General features: G+C 22.4%; 1 protein-coding gene across 3 annotated transcripts in view; it reads right to left on the reverse strand.

Annotated features, from left to right (window-relative positions):
- LOC100202673 (conserved oligomeric Golgi complex subunit 4) overlaps positions 1-27,179 on the reverse strand; it is an 82,148-nt gene that overhangs the window by 27,233 nt on the left and 27,736 nt on the right. For all 3 annotated transcript variants that reach the window (XM_065819882.1, XM_065819884.1, XM_065819883.1), the window contains exons 8-24: positions 21,224-21,341; positions 19,738-19,813; positions 19,591-19,645; positions 19,208-19,309; positions 18,221-18,258; positions 18,045-18,113; positions 17,573-17,628; positions 17,374-17,470; positions 13,761-13,797; positions 11,166-11,278; positions 10,638-10,723; positions 8,322-8,378; positions 8,052-8,123; positions 7,230-7,308; positions 7,022-7,084; positions 4,250-4,297; positions 3,328-3,381 (exon numbers count right to left, since the gene is read on the reverse strand). In XM_065819882.1, the coding sequence (XP_065675954.1) occupies positions 3,328-3,381; positions 4,250-4,297; positions 7,022-7,084; positions 7,230-7,308; positions 8,052-8,123; positions 8,322-8,378; positions 10,638-10,723; positions 11,166-11,278; positions 13,761-13,797; positions 17,374-17,470; positions 17,573-17,628; positions 18,045-18,113; positions 18,221-18,258; positions 19,208-19,309; positions 19,591-19,645; positions 19,738-19,813; positions 21,224-21,341 (1,220 nt within the window). The remainder of the gene's footprint in view (positions 1-3,327; positions 3,382-4,249; positions 4,298-7,021; positions 7,085-7,229; positions 7,309-8,051; positions 8,124-8,321; positions 8,379-10,637; positions 10,724-11,165; positions 11,279-13,760; positions 13,798-17,373; positions 17,471-17,572; positions 17,629-18,044; positions 18,114-18,220; positions 18,259-19,207; positions 19,310-19,590; positions 19,646-19,737; positions 19,814-21,223; positions 21,342-27,179) is intronic.

Genomic DNA, 27,179 nt, shown 5'->3' on the forward strand with positions numbered 1-27,179 from the left:
GAAAGTGATCTAAAGACTCCGAAATGGTATTCTTTAAATTCATTATTATGGGTAGTAAAAAGGATTAGAAAATTATATAAAAAAGAGAAAAGTTTCTTCAAATATTAAAAAAACCTGAAGCGAAAAAAAATATAACATCTAAAGCTTTTGTTTGGACATAATGCGCTTATAAAATCATGCTAATTTTAAATAAATAAGTTCGAATAATTTGTAAATAGCCTTAACTACACCGAGTATTTAATTTGAAGTAGGATTATATTTGACGGAAATTGGCGAACCAACCAAGTTTTTCAATTAAAAGTTATTAAAATTTCGAAAACTTTAATTTAACTTTCATTTAAAAGCTATCGATTTAAATAAGTTTTTTAACTTTTGAATGTATCTATGATAAAAATTGTAATATAAAATATGATGAACAATAATACGATTACCTATGTAAGAAAGTTAAGAAAATTTTTTTAAGTATTTCAAAATTTTTAGTTTTAAAATGCTAAAGTATTTAAAAACTGAAACATTCAAAATCTTTCCATATAATTAGGGTTGCCAACGTCTGGATTTTACGAAAATGAAAATTTTACGGATTTTAAAAACCTGTAATAATTTTTTTTTAGTGTTTTCCTTCGTAAAAGCCGTAAAATTCTGTCATTCCTACGTATAACGTATAGTGTTTTTTATCGACTGTCGTTAATTAAAAAGTTGTTTTAGCAAGTTAAAAAGTTACAAGAGGATCTTGAAAATCGTCAAAAATGTTTTGTTAAAAATTAAATGCTATTTGGCATTTTTTTTACATTTATAATTTAAAAATGAAAATAAAAATAACAGAAGACAATATACGGAACTAATCGTTTAAACATTTTAAAACTGTATTTAAAAGCGATGTACGCAATTAAAATAGATCAAAGTTTCAATGAATAAATTTATTAATTCATTCATTAAAAAAATTGCAAACAATTGTCTTTTGTTCTTGTTTTCTCTCTACAATATTAAACAAAGGAGATAAGCGATTTAAAAATGAAAACTGACAAAGATTGCTCAAAATGAAACAAGTTGAATAATTAGAATTAAACATTTATAAAATATAAAAATATTCCTGAAAAATAAAATAGAAAAATATTCCTATGAATAACCCAGCAAAAATAGAAAATTTTTTCCTGAAACTTAATTGTTTCTAAAAAATTGTATCTACTTTTTTTAATGTCAGAATTAATGATCTTTTTTTTTTTGGCGGCACCTAAATTCCCAATTTCGCTAAAACGCTGTATTAATTTTTTTCCTGGCTAACACCCTGATATATATATATATATATATATATATATATATATATATATATATATATATATATATACAGGCCTCGGCTCTTGCCCACACTTCCCTAAAACGGTTTACAGGAGCAGTTTACAGCTCTCGCAAAAGGTTTTTTTTCTCGCAAAAGTTTAATTATCGTTGTTACTAAAATGAAAAATGCAAGGTCAAAAAAATTTAATTCATTGGATAATAAACAAGCATGGTTTTAGCAAAAAAAATATTTTACATCTAAATAATTTTTTCTATAATGCAGTTAGTGAGATCAGATTCGAGATTGGCTGCCTGTTTTAAACAATCAAAAAGAGAAAACTTTTTGTCAAGAAAGGAGCATTAAGTTGAGTTATCAACAAAAAGAACTACTTTAGATATAATGTTGTCAGGAAGATCATTATTGTGGATAAGAAACAAAACAGGACCAAGGATAGAAACTTGAGGTACCCCAGAAGTTACTGGAAATAAAAGAGAGTGTTGGCCTTTAAAGATGACTTAAATAAAGTTGTTAGAAAGAAATGATTTGATAATCTTAAAAAATTGCCAAGACATATTATATGAAGCAAGCTTATGGAGAAGACCCGCTTGCCAAACTAAATTGAAAGCATTAGATATGTCAAGAGCTATAGCCTATGCCTTTAGCTTCCATCTAATGCACGATAGAATCTTTCAGTAACAGCAGCTAGCAGGTCAGCCATAAAACAAGAAGATTGAAAACCGTATTGACTGTCTGCGTTAAGTTATTTGACTCAGGATAGAATGTTAGAAATTTGTTGATCAAAGATTCAAAGTCCAAAAGATTCAAAGTCCAAAAGATTCTAAGTCCTTGATAACAATAGAGAAGACTGATAGTTAGAGGATAGTTAGAGGGGTTAGAATGTTATATTGTTAAAATATTGCATTACAATAAATATTAGAAGTAAATAACTGAGTTTGGATTCAAATTTACCAGAGGTGAATTTAAAAACTGCAAGCCCCAAGCTGTCGCAGTTTAAAGAACATATTTATTCAACTTTTTTTCAAGACTAAAATGTCATCAACAAATAAATCAACTTAAGAGTTAATATTTAAAATAATATTTAAAAACTAAATAATAAAACAGGACAAAAGACAGAACCTTGTGGTACTTCAGAATTTATCGGAAATGAAAGCAATCCTTTCCTCGTGACTTTCATCTCATGCACAAATAAAACCTTTCTATTATTAAGACTCTTATGTCAGTTGTAGAATAAGAAAATTGATTATCAGAGAGTAAGTTGTTGGACTCAAGATAAAATATTAGGAGTTAGTTGATAAATAAATAAAAAACATAATATCAAAGAGATTGGTAAAGACATTGGTAATAATATCAAAGAGATTGGACAATAGTTAGAGAGGTCAAAGCAATCTTTAAAACTTTTAAAAACTCAAATATGTTAAAATATGCTATTTTTCAAAAGAAAAGAAATTATGATTCAGTTTAATACTTGTTAAATAGTTTTAAAATTATTGAAGAAAGTAAAATATTTTTTAGAAATGTTACTACCACTAAACTATATGTTAATCATTATAATATATACAATTGCAAACTTTTTTTTGCTTATTTTTTTTTGGAAAATGAAAAAAAAAAAAGAAAAGAATAATAAAAAGAATGATTGCTACCCCAACCCAAACCCTCAGTCATTGTAACAGCATATCTCTCTCTTTCTTTCTCTCTCTGTATGTATGTATGTATGTATGTATGTATGTATGTATGTATGTATGTATGTATGTATGTATGTATGTATGTATGTATGTATGTATGTATGTATGTATGTATGTATGTATGTATGTATATATATATATATATATATATATGTAGCATATTATTAAGTATACATATATACAATATAAATATATAATACAAAAAATACATATAAAAAACATCAGTAACAAATGTAAAGATTGCATATAAAAACACATTAAAAAAAATTGCCTAATCAATTACAGAAAAGTTGTTTACCTATAAAAATTAAAAAAATGTACTAGAAAATAATCAGAATAATTTCATACCTGAAGAATATTTTTAAATTCCTGGGAGCAAGTAGCTAAATCATTCAAGCAGCTCTAAAGTAAAACATCAAGATATAATAATTTTTTTTTGTTACATATATGTAATAATGGTGCTAATTCTGATTCTGATAACAAGCTTTATATATTCAAAATGCAATAAGAAGTAAAATTGAAAAAAACACTGCTTTTCTACAAAAACAATGCACAATTTATTATAAATTAAACTAAAAATTTATGTAATCTTTAATGAAAATTTGAATATTTAAAACTGAAATAAAGTATTTGACTAATGAAAAGTGGGTAATAATGACTAATGAAAAGTTATAAAATGACTTCTGAAGAAGCTTTAACAGAAGTTTAAAACAAAAAACATTAATAGAAAAAAAAGAGTTGAAATACAAGCCAAAAATGTTTTGCAAGAGAAAAAAAAAAAAGACATGGATTCAGTTAATAATAATTATTGACAAAGAAAAGTTGTCCAATAAACCTCTTAGTAAATGACATAAGTAACAATTGTCTGACAAAGGAAACTGATTTGCCCAATAAACCTCCTATTAAATGGCAACAATTATTTGACAAAATCAAATTTTTTGATTGAAAAAACTTTTTTTAAATTTGGTTGACCAATTTTGTTTCACGATTTTATTATAAAACAAGAAAACTAGTTTTTTTTTGATATTGCAATGTTTTAAATATTGTTTAAAAAAGTATAACAGTTTATTATTAGTCTGTATACATTAATCTTTTTATTATTATCATTATATTTTGCTATTCTTTGCTACATTTTTAATTTATATATCATTATATTTTATTTTTGTTTGAAATATAGTAAATTTTCAATTTTTTTAATTTTTTTTTACATTGTACATATTTTTTTTATATAACATCAAAACTTAAAAATATTTTTGCTTTGTACGCATACCTGAAGTTTCAATTGCTCTGATTGGTTGATTTTCTGAACACTCTCTTCCTACAAATATAGAAAAAATTTTCTCAATAAAATACTTGTGTACTAATTACAACTGTTAAACTAGTAGTATTAATTTTCATTGTTTTTTTTCAGCACTAAAGGTATATAAGACATATAGAGAGGATTTATGTAGAAATAATAAATAAAAAAATAAGAAAAAGCTGTAGCATCAAACTTTGACAAAATTTGTATTTTAATTAACTCTAATAAAATTTTTGTGTTTTATAAACAAAAAGCATATTTTGCATTTTAACCCTATCTTCAGGGTGGGTAGAACAACATTTAACCAAGTTTTAACCCTACTTTCAACCTTCAGGGTGGGTAGATCAACAACTGCAACTTTTTTTATTCTTTATTTTTCATAAAAATTTTTTTTATCAAAACAAAAAAAAATTACTAAAAACAAACAAAACAACTCAAACAATTACAAATTGTCATACAATGTTCAATAGTCCAAAAAAACCTAAAATTTAAATGATTGAGGTCTCAACCTATATGTCTTGTCTGTATAATAACAGTAGGTTAAAATTTTAGATTATTTGAACAATGTTTAGAGATCCTATTGGGTTTTGAAGTTTTATGTTTTGCTACTACATGGAGATTCCTGGCCGAGACAGCAGAATGAGGTCTGCAAAGTCCAAACTTGATATATTAAATATTATGTGATAAAAAAATGACAAGAGTCGCACTTATTTTCCTAATAAATTGTTTTAAATTTTTTGCAGCTTTCTTTTCTCTAATAGCAAGTTTCTCATCTAAATTCCAATTTCCAGAGGTTTTCCAGATTCCCAGAAAAAAAATTAGATTTTAGAAGGAAAACCTTTAAGTCAGGTATTTTAATTTCTTTTTCTAAATTTTCCATCTAAGAATTCTAATCTATCTAAGAATATTTATTCATTAAATTTTATAAGAGACACATTACGGACTTTACAAAACCTAAATACCAACCACAAAGAGAACATAAAAATTATGATTTTTTAAATTGTCGTTGTTGTTGCATCTGTATTTAGTAAAAGATCATTAAAAAACTTATTATAAAAACACCATGCGTTTAAGGGATCCTAAAGTGCCGAGACAAATTGTGTTCATATTAAAGAGAATGTTTTGCTTTTGATTAAAACAAAATAATAAACATATACCAAACAAAACTAATTTTTTAGTTTTACCCAAAGCTCTCCGTCTCCATGTTAGCATGTTTTTCAAGTCTTTAAAATATACACCGCAATCTACAGACTTTATAATTTATTCAAGTGAATTTAATTCCAAAGAGTTTAAGTATACAACATCAATTTAAAATTTCTTTTTTTCTTTAAATAATAGATTTTTTTTTCATTATTAATTACTAAAGAATTTGTTTAGCTACTTATTATTAAATAAAAGCTTATTTTTATTATTATATAAAAGTTTATTTTTATTATTATATAAAAGTTTATTTTTATTATTATATAAAAGTTTATTTTAATTATTATATAAATTTATTTTTTTCATCATAAATTACTAAAGAATTTCTTTAGTTATTTTTTGAATTTTCGCCAAAAAAAAAGGACTTCAGATTTTAGAAAAAAGATATTTCGCATTAAAAATATGAATAAAATATTTCAGATATTTTAAGCTTGTCAATTGCCTCAATGTAAAGTTTGGAACTAAAACAATTAAGTCTAGTCACTAGTGGAACATATTTAGCCATAAACACCTGAGAGAAATGAAGTGATTGATTATATAAGAAAAAGTATTAATGTTCTAGATATACTATTTTGAACAGATGTTCAGTGTTATAGCAGGTAATTACGAGAAGAAAGTGAGAACAGTATATCTGTCTTATTACTAAATAATTTTTTTTGCTTGCTTTATATTATTTTATTTTAGTCAAAATCATGATACGTATTTTGCGAGTATGCAACCACAGCAAAAATCACAGCAGTGTGATGAGGTTTCTTGTTTTGCATTTAGTTTATATGATTTAACAGAGTTGTTTGTTTTATGTTTAGTTTACATTTAGTATATATTGTTTAATGCAATTCTTTGTTTCATATGAATATTATAACTAATTTTTGTATGTTTTGGTATAAATATTGTTTTAACATTTAGTTTGATTTATATGGTTATTAGTATAATAATTCGTTTTATATTTAGTTTCTACTTAGTTCAATTTGAATGGTTTATTCAAGCCACTCATTTTATATTCAGTTTAATTATTTACTTAATTTAATTATTACTTAAATTGTTATTAAAGCATTAGTAAACTTATTCTTTTAGTATTTAGTATTTAGTTTTAACCAATACGGTTTACTGCAATTATTCGTTTCATATAAAATTTATAATTCTTTTAGGTTTATGGTTTAATGATGTTGTTAATTATTTTTGTAGTAAATATTTATTTTTATTTTATAGGGTTGATTGAGATTATTCGTTTTACCTTTTATTTATATTTAAATTAAGTATTTATGGTGTGGTGCAGTTGTTCATTTTATATTCAGCTTATATAAAATTTTATTCAATTTAAATAGTTTATTGGAAATATTTATTTTAGACTGTTTATTTAATTTTGAATGAAATGCAACGTATGTATCCATGCAACTAAAACGCAATGGATGCATCCATGCAACAAACTGTAATCCCTTTTTTATTTTTTATTTAAAACAGTGATGAAAACAATTTAAAAAAACAAATGTAACTGAAAATAATCAATAAAAAAACAAATAAAAAATATCTTTATAAACTCACTGTAATGTCTGCAACAAGTTTAGCTAAATATTCGCAACTTGTGTCAATATTGTTGAGGACAACCTTACAAAAAAAAGTATTTTTGTGTAAGAAAATTTTAAAAGCAAGTAAAATGTTAAGAAACTTTAAAAAAGATTCAAAAATAATAAAGTAATAAAATAAATAATAATATTTTTTAATCAACTCTTATTTTTATTTAAAAAAATACTAAAAAGTCTCGCTTAGATGTCAATAAATCTGTGGTGTTTGTTTGCGCCTTCCCTTGAAACATTCCAGAAATATCAAGGCTAAAAAGTAACAAATCTTATTCAAAATTTCCACACAAAAAAATAAATTTCATACTGTTAGTATAAAACTTTTTTTCTTTTTTTTAAATTGATTAAAACTAAAAAATAATAACTAATGCTATTGTTAAATTTTGCAAGTTATGTTAAATTTGTCTAATTAATTTTTAAGTAAAATATCTACTGATTATTCGGAGAAAGAAAAAAAACTTTAGAAAAAAAATTCAGCTTTTATTTTTTGAAAGTTTTGAAAGTAAAATGATTCATAAGACATTAAGATTATGTTAAAAAACATGTAAATTAAAATGAAAGATTATGTTAAAAAACATCTAAATTAAAATGAAACTTAAAATTAGATGAAAGTTTATGTTTATGATGGTTAATGGTTAAATTAAAATAAACAAATAAAATGGTTAAAATAAAATAAACAAATAAATAAAATGAATAATAAAATAATAATAAATAAAATAATAATAAAAAAAACAAATAAATAAAATGGTTAAAATAAAATAAACAGTTAAAATAAAAACATGCAAATTAAAATGGAAGACAAGTTGATTAAAATGAAAACCACATAAACTAAGACAAATAAATAAATACCATTTATAATATTACCATTAATATTAATATTAATGAGATAATATTAATATAAATATTAATGAGAGTATTATTACAATTCAATAATTGCAATAAAAATAAAATTTTAGACAAAATATTTCTAAAAACAATTTAAAAAAATGCAAGACCTGCTTGACAAAAAGCCAACTGTCTTTATTTTAGATTTAAAGAAATCCATATACTCGCTGGTCAGTATAGCACTAAATTTAATGATTAGATTTGTAGCTAAACAACTTTTGTAAAAACGATTCTTTAATAAGTAAAATTATTAAAACATGAATCATTTGAAAAAATAAAACTTCATATATATATATATATATATATATATATATATATATATATATATATATATATATCTGTGGGTGTGTGTATATTACATATACATATAAGATAAATACCTTGCATTGTTAATAACAGCACATGCAATATTCATATTCTTTGCTGATATTGTTCGTCTACAAAGTGAATGAAATTTTTTTATTACAACTTATTTAACTTTATTTTTTTTTAAGAGTGTAGGCCTTCAAGAATAACTTTAATACTGCAATTAGAAAGAAATAATTTAATCTCAAACCTTTGATATTATTAAATTAATAAACCTTCTTGAAACTAATGACTGAGTGAAGGCTAATTGTAGGTAGTTGGAGAGGTCAAAGTGTTTTCTAGAGTTTTCAAAAATTGGAACCACTTATTTAGCACTTTTTAAAAAGTTAGCAAAAATTGAAGAGAGTTCTGGAGAACACTTTTTTTAAACTATGATGGAAATCTTGTCTGGAGCACAAACTGTAGAAGTGTTTAATTGAGAATTAACTTTAGAATTGGAAGCCCGAGTGATTTGGATGTTTAACAATTGGTTAATCTGTTTAACTGGCAGGAAGAGTATGGCCATTAAATTCAAGAGTCAAATTAGAGTAAAATTTCTTTGCAAATAACTCTGCTTTTATTTGAAAGCTTGTATTTCAGAAGAAATAAAAGCTTCCAAACTTTTATTCCAGAAGAAATAAAAGCTTCCAAGATGCGCTTTATGCATACATATTATTGATATAAACATATATGTTTGCTATTTATTTAGATCCTTTCATATTTATATAAACTTTAGTATTTATATGATTTAGTATTTGCCGAAAGAGAAGATGATCAGATGATGATCATGCTGATAATAATGATGTATATATATATTCATATATACAAAATATAACAAGAATTATGAATAAAAAAAAATACTTTAGGATGTATAAATGTTTATGCAGCCCCGGTCACAAACCTGGCCCCTGAACCGGCCCCGGCTATATTTTATCTGGTTGCTTACTATTTGAAATATAGTAGATTATTGGCAGATTTATATTTCAAACCTCAAACATAACTTTATTTATACAAATTTATCTTACAAGTTCACAACTTGTTAAAATCTATATGATTAAAAACCATTAACTTTGACTTTACTTAAAAGCACTATCAACTCCATGTCAATGAAGTTGATAGTGCTTTTAAGTAAAGAGAAAGTTAATGGTTTGTCCCAATGCATGACTAATTGAAGCCATAGTCAATGCATGTTGTCCCAATGCATGACTATTTTTTTCAATTTAAAAAATCTCAAATTAAAAAAAATGCTTTATTAATTATTTTTTTGTTAAAATTAAAAAATAAATAAAAGTTAAAAAATTAATAAAAATTAAAAAATAAATAAAAATTAAAAAATAAATAAAAATTAAAAAATAAATGTATATCAATAAAAATAAACTAATGAAATTAACTTAAAAAGTCTTAAAAATTAACTAAAGAGTCTTTATAATACACATTGCAACCTACAGACTTGATAAAATGGGTTTGATTGTAAGAGATTTTTCAGTTAAATTTAATTATTATCTTCACATTTAATGATTTCAAACTTTTGAAATTTAGAAAAACATGGGTGGGCCAAGATCCACTATAAAACTGAAAACGTAAAAACTGTTGAAATTTAACAAATCTAATAATTCTAATAAATCAACTTTTATCTTATTAGTATGTCATGGTTCCTTATGCACAGATGTGTATTAAAAAAAAAAAAAAAAACGCATATAAATTAAGAGAGCGTTCTTAAAAGAAACAGTTGTGCAAAAATTCATATATTTGTATGTATGTATATATATATATATATATATATATATATATATATATATATATATATATATATATATATATATATATATATATATATATTACCATTTCAAAATAGGTTGTCATGGATATTGACTAAAAAGCTTTTTATGGATATGAACAAAACTTTTTACATTTATAAGATTTAAATGAATGTAATTAATTGGTAAGAAAACTTTTTGATTGTAAGCACTCTTTCCTCCTGAATCAACATCCTATACCTCTACATACCCAACTCATCAGTATCAACACATGATATATCGATTACTTCTATATTAACATAGCTTATATGTTATACCTTTTTCCTGTTATGCATTATACCTTTTTGTTCTAATTCAACATTGTTTACTTATATCTAGTATTTAAATAACAAATATTGAGAACCCTGCCAAACATTGACAACTAAATAAATGAGTAAAACTTTATTCACTGATTTCTCAAAAACAATAATATTCAAGAATAAAGTTAATGTAAACTAAAAAATATTTTTGAAGAAGTAAACAGTTAAATAAAGAATAAAAAAAATTTCTAAAGTATTTGCAAAAAAAAAATTTATAAATAAAAACAAAACAAACCTTAGACACTTTTGGAGCACAAAGAATATATCATCTACAGCACTTGAAGTAATTGAATCTCTGTCACTCATATCCATTGCAATTGCCTAGTTATACACAGATATACTTGCATACATAAAATGAGCATTAATTAAAAGAACTAATAGCCAAAAACAATGGGTTAAAGTGTGGTCAGGTAGTAAATATGTATTTTAAAAGAAAATGAGCATTACTAACAAAGACTGATGGGTTAGAGTGTGCCCAGGTAATATCTGTGAAGTACAGAAGAAAAAAAGTATTACTAACAAAGATTGATGGGTGTTGCCAGTCAGTATCTAGGTAAAAAAAAATCTTTTATGGCTAAAAAATTTTTCAATTCTTATAATGCAAATTCTGAAAACAGTTAAAAAAACTTTACACAAAATATTATTTGCCATCAAAATTTGAATTACCAACTTTTTGTCTTTTATGAACATGTCAGCCTTTTATTGCATCATAAAAGGTTTTAACACTCAGTTTTTGATTCATTAATAAAAATTTACAGATCACCTTTAACATCATCTGCTTCATGAAATAACTTTCCATGACAATGTAATCACTCATTAATGTTTCTATGTTACGACATAATCCACTCTTCAAATAAACATCATAAAACTCATTTTCTGAAAAAAAAAATTATTTCTTAACTATCATTTTTTTTTAATTATTTAAACTGTTTAATTAAAATTCTAATATTCTAGTTTCCTACTTTTATTTTTGTTATTGTGATGTGGGAAACTGAATTACTAGAATTAGACTGACCAATAAAAATTCTTCTAGAAATATGAAATACTTATAAATAAAAATCTACCAAGGAAGAAGCACAAGGATAAACAATGAAAAACACACAGATGTTCAGAAAAAAACATATTTATAAGTCATTGTCAACAATAACTTTATTTTTGAAGTATATGTATAGCTTTATGTAACAAACTAAAATCTGAAAGATAAATAAAAGTGCTCCAAAAATAAATGGATCAAAAAATGAATGGTTGCCAATGGAAATTTTTTTATGCAAGATGTAACCAATTATTTACGGTACAAAACTAAGAAACTAAATTTATGCTTTTTAAATAGGTGTTTTCCAACCCCTAAATATGTTTTACATAATAGAATAATACTGAATTAAAAAAAGTTTTAAATAAAAAATATTTTTTGGGATCGCTTAATACCCTTAAATATCAGACAGGTCCCTGATATGATAAAAAAAAAATTTCAAAAATATGACATGTTGGGTCTCAAAAAAAGTGAAATTTTAAAAATAATAATCATTTTTTACAAAAGCATTTCAGAAAAAAAATATTTTAAAAACCATTGAAAATTTTTTTTTTTTTTGAATTTTATGTTAAAAAATAGTGTTTATGCAATAAAATCTAAAATAATCTGTATTTAAAGTAATTATTATTTTTTAATTTTTCATATAACTTCGCTTTTTTTGAGTTCCAACATGACATACTTTTAAATAATTTTTTTTAAATCAACTTTAGGAACCTGTCTGATGTTCAAGAGACCTGAGCAACCCCTAAAATTATTTTTTATTCAAAAATAATTTCAGTATTATTTTATTATATAGAACACATTTGATGGTTAAAGAACATGTATTCACAAAAAAAAAATTTGTTTTTAGAAACACCTTAACATATTGGGGAAGAGTACCTAGGGCCTCCTTGTACCTAGAGCCTCCTTGTACCTAGGGCCACCCCACTTTATTTGAAAACTCTAAGTTATGCTTCTTAGTGATTAGTTATAAAATTTTTTTTTCTATTTTGGTTCTCAGAAAGCATTGCTATGGCAAGTTATAATTGGAAAACGCTTTTTGAAAATTTTAAGTAAATTTTTGCCAGCGGTATCTTGCATTTTTTATAGATTGTTTTACAATCCTATAAAAAATCCTTTTCTATAAGTTTTTGTATATGATGTTTGTTACTTAAGTACTAATTGCAATGTTCAATAAGTTTCCTCTCAACCAGGGTTTGTTAATAGATGATATTTTTCATGAGGCTATGATTTCTTGTACCTAGAGTTATTTAGCTTGTATGCATCGTAAAGAATTAGGTGATAATGAGGTAGATTATTGAATTTTGATTAGTGCAGAATTTTTTTTTCTTTCGCTGTTGTTTTGGGACTACCATTTTACATGTAGAGTTATTTGTAAATTTTGCTCAGAACTTTTTAATCAAATTTATGTGGCTATCTTTGTTATTTTTATTATGAAGTTAAACCTAATTTTCATAGAGCTGCTCTAGATACAATAGCTAGTGGCCCTAGATATAATTTAAAAAAAGCTTATTGTAGGGCAACTAATTTTTAAACACTTTTACATGTATAAAGATCATATCAGTTTTAGCATTTTTAGACAAGTCTGAAGCCTTGAATTAAAAATCCAGCCCTAGGTACACAAACTTCCCATACTTCACATCTGAATGTAAGTATGATGTAATTGCATGTCATAGATAACTATGCAAATTAAATCAAACAAAAACATGTAAAAAGCAAAGCCAAACAAAAAGCCAAACACAAACTTAAAAAAATATGAGTAGCATATATATGCAGAAAATAGAATATAAAAGATAAGATCAGACAAAGATATTTAATTTTAAAATTTAAAAAAGGATGTATAGCATAAGTATGTATAAATTATCAAAAAATATCTCTATTTAGCATTTAATAAAAGTCATTGTTCATTCGCCAAAAAACATTCTCAATTTCCAAAACGATAAATGAATAATATTGTTATGTGTAGTGCTGTTTTTCTTTTGTTGCTAGGATAAGCAATAAAAGACAAGCAGAAAAATATGAAATACATGCAAAAAAATGTCCATCAATGAGCATAAGTAAAAGAAACAAAGACAAAGAAACAGATGTTCAGAGAGAACAAAGAATTTATCATTAAAGCTAAAAATATGTAGCAAACCAAAAAATTAGGCATAAAACATAAAAGATAAAAACTAATAATAAAAAACTAAAAACTTTTTTCTTTTTTATCTTTTTTATTATACAAATATTCTATTTACATATTAATATTTTACATGTTTTATAATAGATTAAACATAACACAAAATCAATTAAAAATGAAAAACAATGAAAGTAAGTAATGAAACATACCACCAGGTTTTCCATTGTGTATCACATCAAGATCATTCTAAGTAAAAAAATCTTCTTGAATCTTTAGGCAATCATCAAATCAAATAAATTACCTTTAACAATCTTTAGACAAGTACAAAAAAATAATAATTTTGACTTGTTATTTAAAATAATTATAAAAAAAAAATTATTGGTGGATTTTTTAATGTTATTCACCTCTCCAAGACACAGTGGGCCAGTGATTAGACAAAAGTATAAAAACCAAAGTCAGAATTTTGATGACTAAATGGTTTCAAACCATTATATAGATATTATAAAACATTAAAACGGTTTATATACACTTAAAGTTTTAATGAATATACTAATGATGTGGTTGAAGTACACACGAATGTAAATTAGAAAAAAAAAAATGTAAAGAGAAAAATCTTGTTTAAAAAAGCGATGGAAATAAATAACATTTACATAAAATATCACGCTTTTCAAAATATTATATTATAACTCTATAAATTATCTGGATTTTAAAAATTGTTAGACTAAAATTGGTAAGTAATAAACATATTTATAGCAATTTTAAATATGCCTAATATGTTATACTTTATTGTCTAACTTTTTTTAATTGACAAAATATTTTTTTTATTGCTACATCTTATACTCAGATATTTTAAAGTTTATATATGTTTGCTTTAATAATTTCATAAATCTGGCTGCCACTAGGCACTTTGGTTTTCTTTTACATTTGAACTCTTTTAATTAACAAAAAATCTGTGATTGCGCTAAAAAATTCTATTTGCACAAAATTTTAAAAAATGCGGAAAACATATAATACGGTCCTACTCATACAAAACATATTACTGAACAATAATATATATATATCCTAATTTAAATTTCGTTCTTATTAGTTTAGCGCTTGTCAAATTAAATGGATTTAATAATCTATTTTGGTTGGTTTGATTGTGGTTACTTATTTTAGATGTTGAAATGCTGTTTTTATTAAGGCTTAATGAGTGTCACAAGAAACAAGATTCACTAATTTATTTGACTCAACAGTCTGTCAATACATAAAAAAGAAGACAGTATACTTGTACACAACTTTATTAAAGAACAAGATTTGGAGTTTCAAGGCGTAAAGTTTCGAGTCAATTTGGTTTATTTATTTTGATTATGGTAAGAGATGGATTCAAAGTAAACTAACTGGTGCAAAGTTTATTGGGAAGAATTCAGCTTAAAAATGATTTTAATACCACATTAATAAAGAATAGCAAAAATAAACAACTCGGCAGACCTACATTATTATTTAAAGAGTCATCATTAAAAACAAAGAAAAGAAAAGTTGCAACTTTGTCAACTTCAAATTCTTATGAGTTATTGTTTGTTAAGCTTGTACTACTTGTAGCATGCATTGTCAAAGATTTTTGGTGAGTGTGAATCAATGGGAACAATATGTCCATACAAATTTATAAAATTCTCTAGGCGCTGGTAAAATCTGCTAATTAGAAAATCTAATTAATTAAGCTAGAATATAATTTTTTTACAGGAAGACAAGTTTAGCTAGCAACGTGTAACAGCATGTATAATAAGCACTCGTAAAAATATCTGCAAATATCAAAACTAGATTTTTGCTATCCAAAATTTGGTATCCATCGCAACAAATAAAAAAAATAACACATTCATAAGAAGCGCAGACATCATATTATTACTCATCTTAATTTTAGTCAGTATAGCTCTAATATTAAATTAGTTATAAATTTTGTTCCGTAAAAGTGAATTCTAGCCCACTGTACAAGGTTGAGGGGGGCACTACAGTTGAGGAGGCTACTTTTTTATTTTATCGAACATTTAAAATAACTTTTAAAGATTTAATTTTCAAGTAGAATCAGCAAATGTTTGTGAACCTTATTTTAATGACTATTTTATATACTTTTGACACAATATTAAACATTTATGACTTAAAATCCTAAACCTATTAACTCCACACAAAGGTTTTTATTAAAAATAAAAACCCATTAAACTAATACAAAACTTATTTTTAAACTAATCTACAGAATAAAACACTAAGATAAATAAAATTGATAAAAGTATTTAACTTTGCTTAAATCAATCATCCCAAATCCAACCTTGTCTTAAATATATTTTGATGTAGTAAAACCATAGGTGAATATTCTCCTGAACATATCACAATGCAGTACAAACAAGCTTATTTTAAACAGTGATGTAGTACAACATTTAAAAAAATAATAACTTCTAAAATCTCATCTCAATTTTAACAACTTACTCACTGACAATCAGGATAGATTTTATTCCTTGTTCTACTGTTAACAGTTTAAACAGAAGTTTTATCATGCATAAAATAAAAGCAAAATCATTCTTTTCCAAGTACTAACTCACGGCAATAAAGTTGTCTTTGATGGACAACCCTCTTTTTCATTATCAGCAACTAATGGGGCACCACAAGGTTCCATCCAAACAACACAGTTCTCTTATGTTTAATAAGATATTATAGATAAGAAAACTGTGTTATCTCTTATCTATAATTATAATCTCCCTAATAATTGAATCTCTGTAGAAACTCTTTTTGACAAAGACACAACAAAATACTCTAACCTTGAAAAATAGTTATCACTATTTTTGATTGCTAAAAAACAGTCAGTCAATCTTAATGTGATTCAAGATTAGACTTCTTTTCTTCTTCAATTAAACACTCTACTATAAACCAATTTTTCTTATATAAACTTGTATAGAATGTTGTTGTTACATTTTGCCTGATCTACTTTTTCTCATTTAAACTTTAGTTCAAATTATAGTTGAACCTACTCTAACTGTGCTTCTCTTCCATTGTATTATGGTTGAATCTCAAGTTTTTTTCTGTAAATACTACCATGACCACCGCTCAAGCGAGCCATCATCTCTCTAGTCATCATTTAGTGAGTGGGAAGTTCACTGGTTTAAAATACTATTTTACAGTAATCTAACGATTTCCCCTTTAATCAACCTCTTCCCCTTAACACAGTGTTTTTCATTTTCAAGTCATTTTAAGTTTTTTAAGTCTTGTGGTAATCGTCTTCAACATGTTGCACTCTTTCAAAGACTTAAATTGTCTTTAACATATGTTGCACTTTCTCAAACTTCACATTCTTAATCTTTAACATAAGTTATTTTCTTTTAATCATGACTATTTAATTGAATAATAACAATAATTATTGTTACTATCTGTAGTAATTTGCACCTCAGTTATTAGTCCCTAAAGTTGTTTCGCAGCATTTGTTGTTTCGGTTTTCGCATTGTTTCGACTTTCGCATTGTTTCGGTTTTCGCATTGTTTCGGTTTGGAACCATTAATTATCTTAAAATTTACAATTTTTTAAACATTAAAAAATTTATTTAAAAAAAATAAAAAAAGATATTTATAAAAACATTTTTATAATGCTCAACAGTGACCCCCTTTTCCCATAAATAATTCCAGCACTAAATAGTTAATATAAAACAAAATAAAATTTGTACATCACCAAAATTATTAAAGATGCAAAAATCATTTTAAATTAAATTAAATATGATTATATAATTTTTTTAATATTTTCGTATTATACTAAAAATATCTAAAAAGAAATTAATAGAATATTAATATTACATGAACTTACTTGTATTCTTTTATTTAAAAATGCATGATAAATTTCTGCTCTGGCACTAAAAAGAACTATTTCACCTAAAAGCAGATCCAAATCTTTTGGGTCCACTCTAAAATTTGAGATAATGTTCATCTAAAATTTCTTTTCAAAATAAAAATACAACAAAAACTTAAATAAAATATTTAATAATCAAAATTTTTATTACATATACCTTTCTTTAATGTCCGATCCTTTCTGCTTATCAGAGGTTTTAGTTAGATTTTCGCACTATAAACCGAAAATATAATTTAATAAATTTAGCATAAATTAGACTTAGATAACATTTAGTCTAAATAATAACTACAGTTATTCAAGTAAATGTGTAATTGTATATATGTAATAACATAACTATGGAAACAACATTTTAATTGTATATATGTAATAACATAACTATGGAAACAACATTTTAAAATACAATTAGACACAGATTTAGAAAATTAAATTAAACTAGAACACAATGTGAACATTAGATGATTTAAAATTAAAAGAGAAACCTTTAATACAAACACAATAAATTCTACAGCTTAGTGTTATTTATATTGAAAAAATAATACAATGAGAACAAAGTATGAGAGCACAATAGGACTTATGATAAAAATATCCATTATAGGATAGCACTACATTCAAATGAAATTTTTACATACTACTTTTTGAAAACTTCTTGAAATGAAAAACTGTTCTAAGATATATTTTGCTTGAAGGTCACATTCTAACTAAAAAATAAGACAAGGTAAGTTTCATACTTAGAAATATTATCATAAAATAAGCATCTAATAAATATTATTTTTAACTTTTCTTTTTTACCAACATTAAAAACAACCTGCAATTCTTTTAAAACTGTAAGCATCATGCCAGGTCCTAAAAATAACAAGGTAAGTAAAAATAAAAAGATTTTTCTTTTGAATGTTTCAAGTTAAATGTTGTTGCACAAACATTTTATTTGTATTTAAGTGATATAATGTATATAAATATTTATACATTTTTAATATATAAATGTATATGATATATTTTTTATAATGTATGTAATATATTTGTTGTAATGTATATAGGGGCCATCTATATGTTGTCATGCAACTTTTGACCCCTTACCTGGTAAGGGGTCAAAACTGTCTGAAAAAAAGGGACTCAAGCGTTGCAGTTAGAGTAGATTCAACTACAATGCTTTTTTTTGAGATTATCTAAAAGAAAATTAACATAATTAGAGGAAAGTTCAGAAATGTGATAAGAGTATTATGTACAAGAAAAAATAAAAAATTTATAGAGAAACAACTTCTAAAAGACTGCAGTTTGGGAAGAAGAACAATAAAAAACAAATACAAAAAAGTGCTGGAGTGAAGAAATGTTAAATAAACATAAAGTAATCTAATAATCTTAAATCTACATTTATTTGGATTAAGCATTCTTTATATTTATATTTTACAAAAACTTTACCCAAATTATGTTAATTATGTTAGATACAATTGTAAATTATAATAGTAATTTTTCCATAAACTCCTGATTGTGAGAACCTCAAGGCTGCACAATATTTTGTTAGATTTGATAACTTTTTAAACATATATATTTACAATATGTATGATACCATTTTTAATATCATAAATGATATAATATATTGAATGGATAACTTTTGAAGCAAATAAAATAATATTTTTTTAATTTAACACGTATGATATAATTAATATTATTAAGTAAATAATTATTAAACAATTATAAACACTTTTAAACAACACTTATTTAAAAATATGTAAATAAAAACTGTTACTTATTACATTACAAAATTAAAAAAAAAAACTATTAGAAAAACTATTACCATAAAAGGTATCAACAAGTGGTTGCTGATCATCAATTACTTTTGCAATGCTCTCAAATAAATTTGTCAGTGTCCCGGCAAAGATTACAGATGATAAGCGTTCTGAAAATCATAATAAAAATTGCACTCTAATGACTAAATGCCTTAATTAAAAAATTAATTGATACCCTAATTACAAAACTTTTGTTTCATTTTTTTTACATTACAGATGATAAGCACTTTAACGGCGTTAACAAAAATGTTATTGTAATATCAAATAAAAACTGAACAGTATGATAATAAACTCAAAAAAAGTAATTTATTTACTTTTAAGATAAAAATGCAAACTAAGTAACATTAAACAATGGAAAATGAAACTCAAATTAAGTAATTTATTCATTTACCTTTAGGATCAGCACGAAGTGCTGCATCAAGATTTAATTCAGAGTACTCAGCAATCTAAATAAAAAAACCTTAAAAATAACTGATCTTAAATAAAAATAAGTTAAAAATGTAATTAAAAGTTTGTATTAAAAATTTCAGATGTCTACCTGAGCTCGAAGATATTTTGAAAATTTTAACAAGCCTTCTTCTTGCAATCCAACCAATGGAAATAACTTGAAAAATCTATAAGATAAAATTATTTTACTAAAATAACTTTAAAATTGCTATGTCATAAACTTAGTAATTTTCAGTAAGCAAGAAAAATAAAACCTATCAACTACTACTTATGTAAAAGTTATGTAAATGTTTATATTGATGTGTATTATCTAAAAATGAGCTTCAGAATTAAAGAAACTTAAAACTAGTGCTATAAATCATAATATAACTGGTAAAGGTTTTTTCTACAGAAACCTAATCTGAATAATAATTTATCATTTTGCTAAGCACAAATACTAGCAACTTAAATATATATCTAGTGCAAACCCTACTTTCAGCCATACCACTAATCTTATATATAAATTCATAATTCTGAAAACATCAAGCTAGACAGAGAAAAGAGTACAGTTAGAGCTGTTGTAAAACAATAAATAAAAAATATTTAATAACATAAAACATGTTGTATAACATAAATCATTTTAAAGCTATCCTTTTGTTATCTTCTTGCTTTTGCTATTTTATAGATAATTGTTTTAATTGTTTAAATGATTTTATAAGCACTTGAAAACTATGAACTCGTATTCACAATTTATCATTATTTTTTATAAATGAATTGTAAATAAAAAAATGTCATCTCGTTTTATATTTTTTCATTTCATTTGTTTGAAGTATTTTTTAATTTATTTTAAAAAAATGTTATTTTTAAAATTATATTTAAATCCATCACCACTCGTTTACCCCAACTATTCTAAGTACATACTTTGCAGGGATGTATTTAAATCCATCACCATTTCTTTACCCAAACTAAATACATACTTTGCAGGGGTGTATTTAAATCCATCACCACTTCTTTTCCCAAACTATTCTAAATACATACTTTGCAGGGATACCCTCTTTTTAAAAATCTCAATTACAAATTTAACCAGCAAATATTTAAATTAAGAGCAAAAAGCACAGTTTACACCTGTAAAGGCACAAGACCTCAACAAGGTTACATGTCTATTGCAGGTCCACTATATAAGCTAGAACTTACTATGAATAACATAATGTATACAGAATTAAAAAAAATAACTTCATACTAATATATATATATATTATATAAAAATGTATACAGAAATAAATAAATATACATTATTATACATTATTAGTTGAACTTTATTAGTAGAACTTTATTAAGTCTTTTAATTTTAAATATTTGTATTTGTTTGTAACTATGTATTAATATTAACGGTAGATTAATGGTAACTATAAATCTGAATTATAGAAATTATTTAATACATGGTCAAATGTTTTTTTGTTGAATACTTCAAATTAATTAAACCTAATTAAACCCATTATAAAACACCATACCATTTTTTTAACTTTACAGAAACTACAAAAAAAATCTGTCCATACTCCCATATAATTATAACATAAATTTAATAATCTGATACATACCTCTCAACTTGTTGCCGACTTCTAGCAATAACGGCCTCATCAAACTTCTTGCTGACATCTGCTTGAAGAGATGCTTTTGCCTCATGAAGATAAGAAAAGGAAGCACTTAAGTCGTTTTCTAAAAGAAATAAAGTAATATACATTATTAACTTTAAAAAGATAAAGTCAAATTTTTGTTTAAGTTGCCAGTTAATTTTACCATTACTGACACACTGCGTGTGTGTGCGTATGTATGCATTTATTTATGTAAGATTATTGTTATGTGTGTATGGATTGTTCCATTCAATTTAATCTTCAGGTTTGTGGTTACTTAACAGAAATATACTTTCATGACAGCATTTAGAAATTAATTATGCTTATTTATTAAACAGTTCTTCAGCACTTCCATAGAGTAAAATGATTATTTTTTCATACAGAGTAAACCATTTTTTGCAGTGTTGTTGTTGGTAAAAAAACATTGTATTTTATTCTTTTTTCAGTTAAAGTTATCCATCGTTTAGGATGGACAATTTTAACTCGCATGTTTTTAAATTTTCAATTTTAATATTAAATTAATTGGGAAACAAAAGAAACAAATAATGAAAATGTAAAAACTAAGAATAAAAATGTAAAAACAAAGAATAAAAATGTAAAAACAAAGAATAAAAATGTAAAAACTAAGAATAAAAATGTAAAAACAAAGAATAAAAATGTAAAAACTAAGAATAAAAATGTAAAAACTAAGAATAAAAATGTAAAAACAAAGAATAAAAATGTAAAAACTAAGAATAAAAAAGTAAAAACAAAGAATAAAAATGTAAAAACAAAGATTAAAAATGCAAAAACTAAGAATAAAAATGTAAAAACAAAGATTAAAAATGCAAAAACTAAGAATAAAAATGTAAAAACAAAGAATAAAAATGTAAAAACTAAGAATAAAAATGTAAAAACTAAGAATAAAAATGTAAAAACTAAGAATAAAAATGTAAAAACAAAGAATAAAAATGTAAAAACTAAGAATAAAAAAGTAAAAACAAAGAATAAAAATGTAAAAACAAAGATTAAAAATATAAAAACTAAGAATAAAAATGTAAAAACAAAGAATAAAAATGTAAAAACTAAGAATAAAAATGTAAAAACTAAGAATAAAAATGTAAAAACTAAGAATAAAAATGTAAAAACTAAGAATAAAAATATAAAAACTAAGAATAAAAATGTAAAAACAAAGAATAAAAATGTAAAAACAAAGAATAAAAATGTAAAAACTAAGAATAAAAATGTAAAAACTAAGAATAAAAATGTAAAAACAAAGAATAAAAATGTAAAAACTAAGAATAAAAAAGTAAAAACAAAGAATAAAAATGTAAAAACAAAGATTAAAAATGTAAAAACTAAGAATAAAAATGTAAAAACAAAGAATAAAAATGTAAAAACAAAGATTAAAAATGTAAAAACTAAGAATAAAAATGTAAAAACAAAGAATAAAAATGTAAAAACAAAGAATAAAAATGTAAAAACAAAGATTAAAAATGTAAAAACTAAGAATAAAAATATAAAAACAAAGAATAAAAATGTAAAAACTAAGAACAAAAATATAAAAACTAAGAATAAAAATGTAAAAACAAAGAATAAAAATGTAAAAACAAAGAATAAAAATGTAAAAACAAAGATTAAAAATGTAAAAACTAAGAATAAAAAAGTAAAAACAAAGAATAAAAATGTAAAAACAAAGATTAAAAATGTAAAAACTAAGAATAAAAATGTAAAAACAAAGAATAAAAATGTAAAAACTAAGAATAAAAATGTAAAAACAAAGAATAAAAATGTAAAAACTAAGAATAAAAATGTAAAAACTAAGAATAAAAATATAAAAACTAAGAATAAAAATGTAAAAACAAAGAATAAAAATGTAAAAACAAAGATTAAAAATGTAAAAACTAAGAATAAAAATGTAAAAACAAAGAATAAAAATGTAAAAGCAAAGAATAAAAATGTAAAAACAAAGATTAAAAATGTAAAAACTAAGAATAAAAATGTAAAAACAAAGAATAAAAATGTAAAAACAAAGATTAAAAATGTAAAAACTAAGAATAAAAATGTAAAAACAAAGAATAAAAATGTAAAAACAAAGAATAAAAATGTAAAAACAAAGATTAAAAATGTAAAAACTAAGAATAAAAATATAAAAACAAAGAATAAAAATGTAAAAACTAAGAATAAAAATATAAAAACTAAGAATAAAAATGTAAAAACAAAGAATAAAAATGTAAAAACAAAGATTAAAAATGTAAAAACTAAGAATAAAAAAGTAAAAACAAAGAATAAAAATGTAAAAACAAAGAATAAAAATGTAAAAACTAAGAATAAAAATGTAAAAACTAAGAATAAAAATGTAAAAACTAAGAATAAAAATGTAAAAACTAAGAATAAAAATATAAAAACTAAGAATAAAAATGTAAAAACAAAGAATAAAAATGTAAAAACAAAGAATAAAAATGTAAAAACTAAGAATAAAAATGTAAAAACAAAGAATAAAAATGTAAAAACTAAGAATAAAAATGTAAAAACTAAGAATAAAAATGTAAAAACTAAGAATAAAAATGTAAAAACTAAGAATAAAAATATAAAAACTAAGAATAAAAATGTAAAAACAAAGAATAAAAATGTAAAAACAAAGAATAAAAATGTAAAAACTAAGAATAAAAAAGTAAAAACAAAGAATAAAAATGTAAAAACAAAGATTAAAAATGTAAAAACTAAGAATAAAAATGTAAAAACAAAGAATAAAAATGTAAAAACAAAGAATAAAAATGTAAAAACAAAGATTAAAAATGTAAAAACTAAGAATAAAAATGTAAAAACAAAGAATAAAAATGTAAAAACAAAGATTAAAAATGTAAAAACAAAGATTAAAAATGTAAAAACTAAGAATAAAAAAGTAAAAACAAAGAATAAAAATGTAAAAACAAAGAATAAAAATGTAAAAACAAAGAATAAAAATGTAAAAACTAAGAATAAAAATGTAAAAACAAAGAATAAAAATGTAAAAACAAAGATTAAAAATGTAAAAACTAAGAATAAAAAAGTAAAAACAAAGAATAAAAATGTAAAAACAAAGATTAAAAATGTAAAAACTAAGAATAAAAATGTAAAAACAAAGAATAAAAATGTAAAAACTAAGAATAAAAATGTAAAAACTAAGAATAAAAATGTAAAAACTAAGAATAAAAATGTAAAAACTAAGAATAAAAATATAAAAAATAATAAAAAAACTGTAAAAACAAAGAATAAAAATGTAAAAACAAAGAATAAAAATGTAAAAACAAAGAATAAAAATGTAAAAACTAAGAATAAAAATGTAAAAACAAAGAATAAAAATGTAAAAACAAAGAATAAAAATGTAAAAACAAAGATTAAAAATGTAAAAACTAAGAATAAAAATGTAAAAACAAAGAATAAAAATGTAAAAACTAAGAATAAAAATGTAAAAACTAAGAATAAAAATGTAAAAACAAAGATTAAAAATGTAAAAACTAAGAATAAAAAAGTAAAAACAAAGAATAAAAATGTAAAAACTAAGAATAAAAATATAAAAACTAAGAATAAAAATGTAAAAACAAAGAATAAAAATGTAAAAACAAAGAATAAAAATGTAAAAACAAAGAATAAAAATGTAAAAACTAAGAATAAAAATGTAAAAACAAAGAATAAAAATGTAAAAACAAAGAATAAAAATGTAAAAACTAAGAATAAAAATGTAAAAACTAAGAATAAAAATGTAAAAACAAAGATTAAAAATGTAAAAACTAAGAATAAAAAAGTAAAAACAAAGAATAAAAATGAAAAAACAAAGATTAAAAATGTAAAAACTAAGAATAAAAATGTAAAAACAAAGAATAAAAATGTAAAAACAAAGAATAAAAATGTAAAAACTAAGAATAAAAATGTAAAAACAAAGAATAAAAATGTAAAAACTAAGAATAAAAATGTAAAAACTAAGAATAAAAATGTAAAAACAAAGAATAAAAATGTAAAAACTAAGAATAAAAAAGTAAAAACAAAGAATAAAAATGTAAAAACAAAGATTAAAAATGTAAAAACTAAGAATAAAAAAGTAAAAACAAAGAATAAAAATGTAAAAACAAAGATTAAAAATGTAAAAACTAAGAATAAAAATGTAAAAACAAAGAATAAAAATGTAAAAACAAAGATTAAAAATGTAAAAACTAAGAATAAAAATGTAAAAACAAAGAATAAAAATGTAAAAACAAAGAATAAAAATGTAAAAACAAAGATTAAAAATGTAAAAACTAAGAATAAAAATATAAAAACAAAGAATAAAAATGTAAAAACTAAGAATAAAAATATAAAAACTAAGAATAAAAATGTAAAAACAAAGAATAAAAATGTAAAAACAAAGAATAAAAATGTAAAAACAAAGATTAAAAATGTAAAAACTAAGAATAAAAAAGTAAAAACAAAGAATAAAAATGTAAAAACAAAGATTAAAAATGTAAAAACTAAGAATAAAAATGTAAAAACAAAGAATAAAAATGTAAAAACTAAGAATAAAAATGTAAAAACTAAGAATAAAAATGTAAAAACTAAGAATAAAAATGTAAAAACTAAGAATAAAAATATAAAAACTAAGAATAAAAATGTAAAAACAAAGAATAAAAATGTAAAAACAAAGAATAAAAATGTAAAAACTAAGAATAAAAATGTAAAAACAAAGAATAAAAATGTAAAAGCAAAGAATAAAAATGTAAAAACAAAGATTAAAAATGTAAAAACTAAGAATAAAAATGTAAAAACAAAGAATAAAAATGTAAAAACAAAGATTAAAAATGTAAAAACTAAGAATAAAAATGTAAAAACAAAGAATAAAAATGTAAAAACAAAGAATAAAAATGTAAAAACTAAGAATAAAAATGTAAAAACAAAGAATAAAAATGTAAAAGCAAAGAATAAAAATGTAAAAACAAAGATTAAAAATGTAAAAACTAAGAATAAAAATGTAAAAACAAAGAATAAAAATGTAAAAACAAAGATTAAAAATGTAAAAACTAAGAATAAAAATGTAAAAACAAAGAATAAAAATGTAAAAACAAAGAATAAAAATGTAAAAACAAAGAATAAAAATGTAAAAACTAAGAATAAAAATATAAAAACAAAGAATAAAAATGTAAAAACAAAGAATAAAAATGTAAAAACAAAGATTAAAAATGTAAAAACTAAGAATAAAAAAGTAAAAACAAAGAATAAAAATGTAAAAACAAAGAATAAAAATGTAAAAACTAAGAATAAAAATGTAAAAACTAAGAATAAAAATGTAAAAACTAAGAATAAAAATGTAAAAACTAAGAATAAAAATATAAAAACTAAGAATAAAAATGTAAAAACAAAGAATAAAAATGTAAAAACAAAGAATAAAAATGTAAAAACTAAGAATAAAAATGTAAAAACAAAGAATAAAAATGTAAAAACTAAGAATAAAAATGTAAAAACTAAGAATAAAAATGTAAAAACTAAGAATAAAAATGTAAAAACTAAGAATAAAAATATAAAAACTAAGAATAAAAATGTAAAAACAAAGAATAAAAATGTAAAAACAAAGAATAAAAATGTAAAAACTAAGAATAAAAAAGTAAAAACAAAGAATAAAAATGTAAAAACAAAGATTAAAAATGTAAAAACTAAGAATAAAAATGTAAAAACAAAGAATAAAAATGTAAAAACAAAGAATAAAAATGTAAAAACAAAGATTAAAAATGTAAAAACTAAGAATAAAAATGTAAAAACAAAGAATAAAAATGTAAAATCAAAGATTAAAAATGTAAAAACAAAGATTAAAAATGTAAAAACTAAGAATAAAAAAGTAAAAACAAAGAATAAAAATGTAAAAACTAAGAATAAAAATGTAAAAACTAAGAATAAAAATATAAAAACAAAGAATAAAAATGTAAAAACTAAGAAT

This window comes from Hydra vulgaris, chromosome 15 (genome assembly GCF_038396675.1).
Source record: "Hydra vulgaris chromosome 15, alternate assembly HydraT2T_AEP".
Taxonomy (NCBI): Eukaryota; Metazoa; Cnidaria; class Hydrozoa; order Anthoathecata; family Hydridae; genus Hydra; species Hydra vulgaris.